Source organism: Anser brachyrhynchus (genome assembly GCF_964034855.1).
Source record: "Anser brachyrhynchus genome assembly, chromosome: Z".
NCBI lineage: Eukaryota > Metazoa > Chordata > Aves > Anseriformes > Anatidae > Anser > Anser brachyrhynchus.
This window is the reverse complement of record NC_137697.1, coordinates 72,967,290-72,977,123: the sequence shown is the minus strand read 5'-3', so window position 1 is coordinate 72,977,123 and position 9,834 is coordinate 72,967,290. Positions and strand designations below refer to the sequence as shown.

Genomic DNA, 9,834 nt, shown 5'->3' with positions numbered 1-9,834 from the left:
GTAAGTGGTTGTTCAGGTACCCACCTGCAACATCTGAGTATGATTTTTTTCCTTCACAAAGGTCTTTCTGAGGAGTTCCTAATATATGTCGAACACTTTGAGCTCTCTAAAAAAGTAGTAGTTGCGTGAGGAAAGATTTAAAGTACTGGTGGCAAGCACCTTCTCAAATTCGGTGGGGCTAATGGATACTTCAAAATATTTCAGCAAAACCAAACATACTGAAGTTAAGGGAAAGCATCTCTTTCCTTCAGTTTAAATGTAGGCCTGAATCTGACAGTCATTCAGTTCCATCAATCAAAGCAAGAAGGAATAAACCAGCAGTAGTCAAATATCAATACAAAAATACATTTTGAAGCACAGAGAATCATGTAGAGAAATGTTGTGTCTTATCCAGTAAAGCTTTCCTCCTTGGATAAGACCCATGTGTGAATGAAGAGCATAAAATTAGATTTTTCATTAGTAAGCAATAACTGACAGAAAGAAAAAGAACATTTTGCTTTTCTTACACTTTTACATTAAAAAAAAAAAAAAAGCTAAACCAAATCAGAAAGATCATTTTTTACTTGTGGAAACAAAGGAACGCTTGCAAACTGTAAATGGAAGGTTTTTGCTAATTTATTCTTCTTTAGACTACAGACTCCAGCACTGCTTGGTCCATGTTACAGATTATACAAATCTAACAGAGCATTCTGTATCCAATGACTATGCTTAATTTATAAGATTTTTATAAAGCTTTCTTGCCAGCATCTTCAGTAGATACTATCTTCTCTCAAATGCACTCCAATATTCCTGAGCAAAATAATTATAGGAATAAAAAATTATGTATAGGATTCAGGCTGACAGGCCATATACTTAAGCCTCTATATTGTATGCATATTATACATAGCTAGTCGTGTTATTCATATGCAGAGCCCCCTGAGAGATTTGGTTAATGCATCAATAAGCATAATTTCTACATGTGGATTGGGATTGCTTTTATTAATTTTTCTCCTCCAAGTATAAAATGCAAATTACAAAAAGCAGAATTTGCATCTTAACTTGCCTAACATATTATCTCTGCTTAGCACCTTAGGAAATTGCCAGATATTAAGTTACAGTCAAAGCTTCACAAATACCATTACAATTAACTGGAATCAGCATAATTTTATTTTACTTCCTAACTCAATCATGTTATGAACTCTAAGAAAATTCCTTTGTCGCATTTCAAAAATGCATAAATTGTGAACTGTAGTTTGACCGTTATCAACTATAAGTAGCGTCTGTCTGCCTAAAGACGTGCTCGCTTTCATTGGTATATCTCAGATTGGAAAACAACCTGCTACAAAGACAGATAAACCTCAATCCCAGCAGTTCTGTGACTGACTAGTTATGCTGAATTTCTGCTTCACCCGGAAGAACATTATTATCTCAGCAAATAATTTAGCAGTTAATTTAGCAAATCTTGTTCCACAAATCCTAGCTCAATTCTTTGCTGATCTCAAGGCTACACTACTTTCAATAAGTTTCATTTTACCCAGGTTTCCTTAACAGCATTGATTTAAGCCTTCAATAAATTGTCAAATAATGGATGTCTATATAGACATACAATTCAACTCCTTTTCCTGCCACTGCATCCACACACAATGCATAAGAAAGGCAGTACTCCTTTTGCCCTAATTTCTATGTTAAACAATTTTTTATTTGCATTCCTTTCAGTGTTCTTGGTCATATCTGAGAATATATTTTCATTCCATAAAACTAGAGAATCACTACATAACTAGTCTCACAATCCATAAATCTAAACTATTTGTTGAAACAGAATCCTTTCATTTGTCATGACTCTGTGTTTACTTAAGATGCTTTTAACTTAAAGCATAAGTGGTACTTTCTTAAAATCTCACAAGTAAACAAAATTTAAGATATAATTCCTATTATGTGATAACATGACAACTGTATTGTGTAACACTGTATTTTCAAAAGAAAAGTCTAAAATACATTGATAGCCTTCAGGTCCTCATTTCTGGTTTGGGAAGCAAAAAAAAAAAAAAAAATTTAAATCTTATTCATGAATGAGAAATATATCTCATTCAAAAGACGTATTTTTTTCTTTTTATTTAGGATCTTGTATCAATTGAGTTACAATGCAAGAATATAAAGACAACATTATGCACTTGATGTTTGGTTTGTAACTGCTCTTTCATTGCCTGGCAAACATGAAACAAGCACTGATGATGTCAGCAAAACTTGCAAATGGAAAACACCACTAAATAAACTTTAGTTTGTTGAAGCAAGAACTGTTGGCTATGACTTTATCAGATAGCACTTTAAAATATTTACATTACAAGTAAAGAATCAAATCTTTCTGCAGGTCTGTGCAGGAGAGTTCAGAAATAAGGACTCAGTCATGCATTCATGAAGGTGATCACAATCTGTCATTTGATCCTTCTGCCAAACAGAAAAGTATGACACTCTTCCAAGGGCTGAGCATCTTCCATGTTTGCCGTGGACCACTTCCAAAGGTGAAGGAGTTTAGAGGTCAACTTCCCTTTCCCTGCTTCCCCCCAGGAGTCTGGGGTGGTTTGCTTGGATTTGTAATTTTTTGCTAAATGACACAATAGTGGAAAATATTTTGGACGAGACCCCAGTGTAACATCAGCTTAGGATAAAACCTTTCACACCATTTTAGGATCTAGCTTTCCACCAATATAAATTACTGAAGAAGCTTCACAGAACAAGACAGCTGTATTTGCTAAACTGGATTACAACACTAATTCTACATCTTCCTACTTTTGACAGGCTGAAGAGAAGTAAAAATTATTAGCCAAACAAATTGAGTGAAAGCTTGATTAGCAGCCAGCAAAGGACTTAAGATGAAGTTTGAAAACTAAGTACTGAGCAGGGACACTGAGAAAAATACACAGCAAGATGGAAATGAATGCAGTTCTGCTTTTGTAATTTTCCAGGTAAACAAGGGAGATCTAATACATTCTCATCTAATCACAGAACGAGCACTACCATGACCACATTTAATTCTTAAATAAAGGATTCAAAAGCACATGCCAGGATACAATGATATCACATTTGATTTTGTAAATCAGTGTAGGATCAGAAAAAAGCATACAGATTTTTACTATCAGACACATCTTCATAGTACTGTAAGGTATGTCACATCTGAAACAATGCTGTGACCTGGAGTGCTAACCAGTTGTTTACAATGCAATTAATACATAGTAAATGCAAAATTAAAACAGAGGTAGAGATCTGACAGAATGGATATTCTGTTTAGTAAGCTTTAAAATATGACTAATTATGGCATAGACAAGAAGACCCACTCTCCAGATTCAGCTCTGACTTTATTCTGCAAGCATACTAGAAATGCTTTGCACAGAATGAAAAACATAATGCTGCTCTATTTTTCTTGAAATTTGCCTCACTTAAAGGAATTATAACAAAAATACCAATATCATCTCAGTCATTCCCCTGGGCACAGGACTCAGATATTCATACAGAGAATTACTCGGCCCAAGGCCTCTCTATTCTCCTTTGCAATCATTTGCCTCTGGAAGTTTTCCTTCCACAATCAATACTAAAAAGAGTGAAATTATATGTCAGGCAAACACAGCCAGACTCTCAAAATCAAACTGTCTGACTACATATAATTGACAAAGGGCATGGTTCATTGTAATATACAATACTCTAACAGAACAGAAGAGCAAAATTTGATATTTTTCTAGACCATTCTCAAAAATAATCATTTCTTTTACAAATGAAACAGGATAGTAACTTTTAACATTAATAGCTGGCATCAAATCACAATCTTTTATGTCAAAATAAGATAAATTTCTTGCTAATAACTACAGAAATCTTTGATAATCATTGGAAATGTCTTTGTGGTCTGAGCCTATGCTTGGTTAGACAATTTATTACACATTGAGTACTACAGATAAAAGGTGGAAATAAAAAATTCAAAACTAATTTACCATTGATCTTACAAAAGTATCAATTTGGAAGAAGATACCATTAATCATATGGCAGCCCTGTGGACTGACTGCATTTAATCATTCATGTCTATTCAAAGCTGGACAAAATGAGTGTAAATGACTATAAAGAGTGCAACAAAACAGTATTCAGAATACTCTGAATATTATGAAACTGCACAAGAAAATACAAAAAGAATAAGCATTTGTAAGTGCAGAAACACCTCAATATGTTTTCAGAAGTACTCACTTTTCCTTTGCTGGCATTTCTGTCTCATAAGTAGCCATTTTAGCTCCTGTTCCAGCAGGTTTTACTGTCCTTTGTCTTCTCTTTCGTCTTGGAGTGGTATTGATGACATCAGGGCTAGCCAGAAGGGAATCATTTCGTTCTGGTGATGTCAAAAGGAAAAAGACCAAAGTTGAGAAGAACCCCGATGACAAAGTACTACAAATATTTCTTAAACTATTTTTTACTTTTATTAAAATCACTGCATTGCTAAGATAGACTCCGATTTGACAGCAATTGGTGTCAAAACAAATAGGTGACATAAGAGGTAATTTAAAGAGAACAAATTTAAAATAGAAAGATGATCTTCCTTTGGCATCTCTTTGTAGTCACTGGAGAGTAAGATGGGCAGTTATGGACTAGAAATACACTAACGGTCTCCTGATGCCTCCTTGTAGACTCTCATGTAACTCCAGTTTTCAACATTCACTAGGATAAAGCCTTTAAAGATGCTTGCTTCTGTGGTCAAGTGCTGTTATGCTATGTACTGGTAGGTACTTCGTTATGTCCCAGTCACTGTGCTACCACAGATCACCAGGCCATACATCCTTAAGGGTTCTGCTGTAGCGTCTCTGCAGTCAATGACCAGAAAAACTGATGGACAGCACGGACAGCCTGCTGCCTGTACACCAGGGCTGGAGCAGACCAGTGCATAAAATGAGGTAGCACCACTTTACAATTCCACCCATGGAACAGGTGGCCCCAATTCAGAGTAAATCTCCCCAAACGACAGAGCGGCTGCAGTCTGGTAGGAAAACGGGGAGAACTCCTAGCTCTTCAGAACCCAAAACTGGATGACCAGTCTAGGTTTCCACTGATCCCTCTGCCTAAGATAAGTAAAGTAGGCTGTATCCAGATTCATTCAGATACAATTTAAATTTCACATTCATATTAATTCATCATGTAAATTCATAAAAGATGCATTGTCTCAATTAAAAAGCAATCCCCTCTCTGCTTTGACAGTTATCACCTTGAAGCTTTAATGTCAAGACAATCATATCCCTCCTGAAGTAGAAGCCCTCCATAGTCTCCCTTGCTAGATGCTCACATGATACATAGACATTTTTATTCCAGCCATTAAGACTTTGTAGCATGCTTTTATTTGGTATGCCTGCTTTAAAAATAAAATCTTTAATTACTTCAAATTTTTAAGATAATGATATCCAGAGAAGCACACATTTCAACTGAAATATATTAAATAATAATGTGTTGACTGAGGCTGATGCTGTTATGGTAACTTCACTCGTTATTGCTTTCTCTGTGTTTTAGGAAGTTTTAATCTTTACATGGATGAAAGACACCATGATTAGAGATTCATTACTGAAGGTTTTCACAGAAAGTAAATAATGGGTCCTATTTCTGCATTCCTTTCACATTTGTTATTCAGCTCTTCTGAAACTGAAACAGGAAGAAAATATGCAACCCACAAAATATTTTTGCTATTTCTTAAAAAACTGTTTCTGACCAAGAACACCGCTAAATTAAAAATGCAAACAGAGTCTTCCTAGAGCCAATGCAACTATTGCTTACAAATAAGCACATGCTTAAACATCAGAACCTCCTAGCTTCCACCAGCATGCACTATACTTATACAATATAGACTTGCAGATCTTTGTAGAGTGACAACAGGCATTAGTTGACATATTTCCAAGCCACAAACTTAACAAGTTTCAAAGTCCAGTATAGACAAGGTATGCTGCCTGTAATAAATGCTGAAAAGGTTAAGTTACAGCCTAATCCTGCACTCTAAACTTTAACTAGCTATGCATACTTTTCCAGTGCTAAATGTTGAAAACATGTTCGTGACTGCTAGTTACAATTTACTGACAGCACATTCAGAGTAGTATACCTGTATACCTAATTTATACCTACTATAACTATACCTGTTATACCTAATGTATACCTACTGTTTTGTATATTCCAAAAACAATTCCCAAAGTCAGCCCCTTCTTAATTAAAACACATAAAATGGTTCACTGTCAAGAACCATATAAAGAACTATACACCAACAAACTTGAGTAATTTAATTATTGTAGCTCTTATCTTTCCTTGTTGTTGTTCTCCTCTCAGACTCTGTTTTGACAAAAAGTAGATCCAAAGGTTAACTGCATATATAAAACTATCACATTGCTGATGTTAAATTATGTCCCTGTGCTTTTAATTGTGGAATATATAATGGTGCTCTGTAGAGAGATGTTCATGCTCAGCACTGCTTAATGTTGAGACACAAATCTCGTTTGTCTACTGCAGCTGTCCCACTCATGCTCATGTCAGGTAAATGGAAGAGAAATATTAGTCGTTGCAGTATATATACTGCATTTATTTCCCAACCTCAGCCTGGGAAAGGTCTAATTTTTTACCAACACCTCAGATGAAATCTTCCCAATGAAAACAAATTTTGCTCTTATGACCTGTTAAAATCAAACGGAATAAAAAACGTAGACCTAAATGATAAACCTCTGCAATAAAATAACAATTTTTTTTGTGAGAACATTTCTTTTAATCATACCAAGAAGAAGGTGTCTCAGCCAGATAGTGTAGATAATGTCTTATGAGTAGCAGTAGACTGGCTCATACATAATAGTTCATCACCATAGGCTTTTTTTGCTGGATTTTTTTTTTAAGCCTAACTATCACTATGGTTAGAACCTCTAACGAAAAGATGACATATGCTTGAAGCTTAAAATATCTTGCATCACCATAAGACTTTAAACTAATACCCACTACTACTGCCCAGAAATGAATGTCATTAAGGGATTGATTCATTTACAGTACTCGACTAAAGGCCAAAGAAAGCTTCAGAAAAAAAAAAAATCATTGCTTGACACAAAAGCATTTGGAATAATGGGGGACAGTCTTGAATACAAACTGAGTTTTTCATTCTGATTTTTTTTTTCATTCTGTCTGATTTTTTTACAATTTTAAGGAAGTAAAGTTCCTTTACTTCTCACTAAATTAAGTTTCTTACTTTGAAATTATATAATACAGTATGGAGTACCATCATACCTTTGAGAAAAAATGCAGCAATTTAAATAGAGGAAAGAGTGCTGTATGATGAAAGCCAGTCAATAAACCCTATAAAACAACAAACATTGATCAAGAAATGTTCCAAATATATAGCATGCCTTCTGAAGGTGACAGTTGCAAAAACAAGATTGACAAGACAGTAATAAAGGGAAACATAATTTAAGTGCTAAAAGAATATTTCTGCAAAGAAGATTAAAGTCTTTGAATAAAAATGCTTGATTTATTTTTTATTGTCATTTTGAAGACTGCTATTATTTGACATGCAGAGGGACTTTTCTACTAAAAAAGGATATCCTAGATATAAATTTATAGCGGAAACTAAAAATATCTTTCCCTGGTTTGGAAGAGTAGGAGTGAATTGAAATCAATACAGTCCCCTAATGCTGGGGCCTGCAAACAGAAGATGCCTTTACCCTGGTACAGGAGAAGCCAGGAACTATTCCTGGAGACCCAAGAGCCTTTCTCCACAGCCCTTTGCACCCAAGCAGAATGGCCCCGGCCCTTCCACGCTCTCTGCTGGCAGCAGTCTCCAGCCATCCAGGCACTGCCTGGGGAAATGCCCAGCTCCACTGGCATGCAGAAAAACCTTAGCAGGGAACCCATGAGCAATGACGTCTCATTGCAGACAGCTAATTCGACTGACGGCATCAGGGCCGTGTCCTAAAACACAGTGAAGAACACCTTTCTATATTTTCCAATTTATTTTACTATTTTCGCATTATTAAGAAACCACTAAAGAAGACTAAGCACATCATATTAGAATGAAATCCTTAGAAGTACTGGTTTTGGCCTGCTGTCATTTCTTGTGCAGGAAGAGAGACTAAGCTTGTTGCAAAGAGATGCTTAAAATGGTTGAATGAAGCATAGTCTAGCTCTGCCATACCGTGATAAAAATCTCACAGAAAAACATAAGAATGGCAACTTGATCTGGACACACACTGAAGGAAAAGTAAATGAAATGCCAAAGCCCTAGCTGTGTAGACACCATGGCTCCTGAAAACTACAGGCATTTTAAAATAAATTTGTATAGTTTGGTTGAAGGTAGGCAGTCAAGTTGTGTTTTAACGTATCTCCCAGACTTCTGCATTAATTTATTGATATACAAAAGCGAACTCTTTAATAAATACTTCCAATCTATCATATTCACCTATCAATTTGGGAAAACAAACAAACAAACAAACAAACACACAACAACAACAAAACCTTCATTCTTTGTATATCATCACCCGTAAAAAAAATTCTACAGCTTAGAGGTGTCTAATTGTTCACAACAGTATGGAACTCACATGAGAAAACAGAATCCAGCTCTTTTTCTCCATGCAAACTCTACACTCATTAAAGGACTAGAACCAGTACTAAAAGCTTAGTTTTGCCATAATATACATATACATATAGATGGAACCAAATAAGCAAAATTTGAGTAGAAAGTTTCTAAATTTGAGCAATCTGTTTGCCTGCAATGACCTAACTTCACACACATATAAAATATACTCAGCATCTGAATTCCTGAGAGCTGTAGTGCAAGCAACAAAAAAATTGTAATTGATGGATTTTACATATAGCAAGCACAGCCACAGACCTAACTTCCCTCCACCTTGTGAGAATATATTAAGATGTAGGAAAAGATCTCTTCATTTAATACATTTCTGTCACCCCAAAAATCTGGTTGAGCTGCTACACTTGCTTAGCTAAACTGCTCCTCGTAGGCCCAGATTAAAACCATGCATTTTAATACCATTTTGCAAATGATCTATTTTAATGTAATATGGATGAAAGCAGAATGTGGGCCTCAATATTTACAGTTGAAGATGACATCACACTTCTCATTTGTTTATTCCTCTGTCTCACTGTTAATTAGCCTAAAATATGTTTTTGATTGTCTTAAATACTTAACCTTTTTTTTTTTGTTTTCACTTGACCAAACCATTTTTTCTCTCTGAATGTTTGTACTCCTCAGCATGCTGAGTTACATTAGAATGGGAAGTGTCCTTTGCAAATAAGAGCCCTACAGTCATAGATCTCATGGGATTTGTCCCACTGTTTATGATACTGGACTGATTTTAGGTTAATCAGTCACTCCAGAAAAGGAAACACTGCACAGAAAAACATATTTGAACAGCCAGCTACTATCAGATTTATGTTATTGAATTATCAGGACATAAAATGATAATTTCAAAACCAATCATCAACGTCAAATGGGTTCAAGGAAAATTTAAATTTCTGTCATGACCCACCAATTAAAACTTATTTAATACTCTGAACTTGCTTTGCTTGCAATAAGGAATTTGAAGTTAGGAAAAAAAAAATAAAATATTTTTTTCCTAGATCAGAATAAACAGGCAAAATTTACAAGGGACATGGACACTTCATCCTCAATAAAAGGACTGACATTTACTTAAACCTCCTATCCTGAAAATTATCAACAGCAATACAAAAGTCTGCCAGTTATAATTTCTGCTCTGAATGAAAATTTACCCGATTCCTTTTTCTGTAGAGTAATAAGGACTCCTTCAGAGTAGTAAGGATTTATGAACAGTCATTAGAATTTGTTCAGATTATCAGATA

The 9,834-nt window shown here is 35.2% G+C and overlaps 1 protein-coding gene and 1 long non-coding RNA gene across 6 annotated transcripts in view; one reads left to right on the top strand and one right to left on the bottom strand.

Moving 5' to 3' along the window:
• The window catches only part of XRCC4 (X-ray repair cross complementing 4), a 188,870-nt gene that overhangs the window by 62,590 nt on the left and 116,446 nt on the right, over window positions 1-9,834 (bottom strand). For all 5 annotated transcript variants that reach the window (XM_080574070.1, XM_080574067.1, XM_080574068.1 and 2 more), the window contains one exon: window positions 4,207-4,345. In XM_080574070.1, coding sequence (XP_080430196.1) covers window positions 4,207-4,345 — 139 coding nt within the window. The remainder of the gene's footprint in view (window positions 1-4,206; window positions 4,346-9,834) is intronic.
• LOC308185665 overlaps window positions 1-9,834 on the top strand; it is a 65,150-nt gene that overhangs the window by 43,301 nt on the left and 12,015 nt on the right. The window lies entirely within an intron of this gene.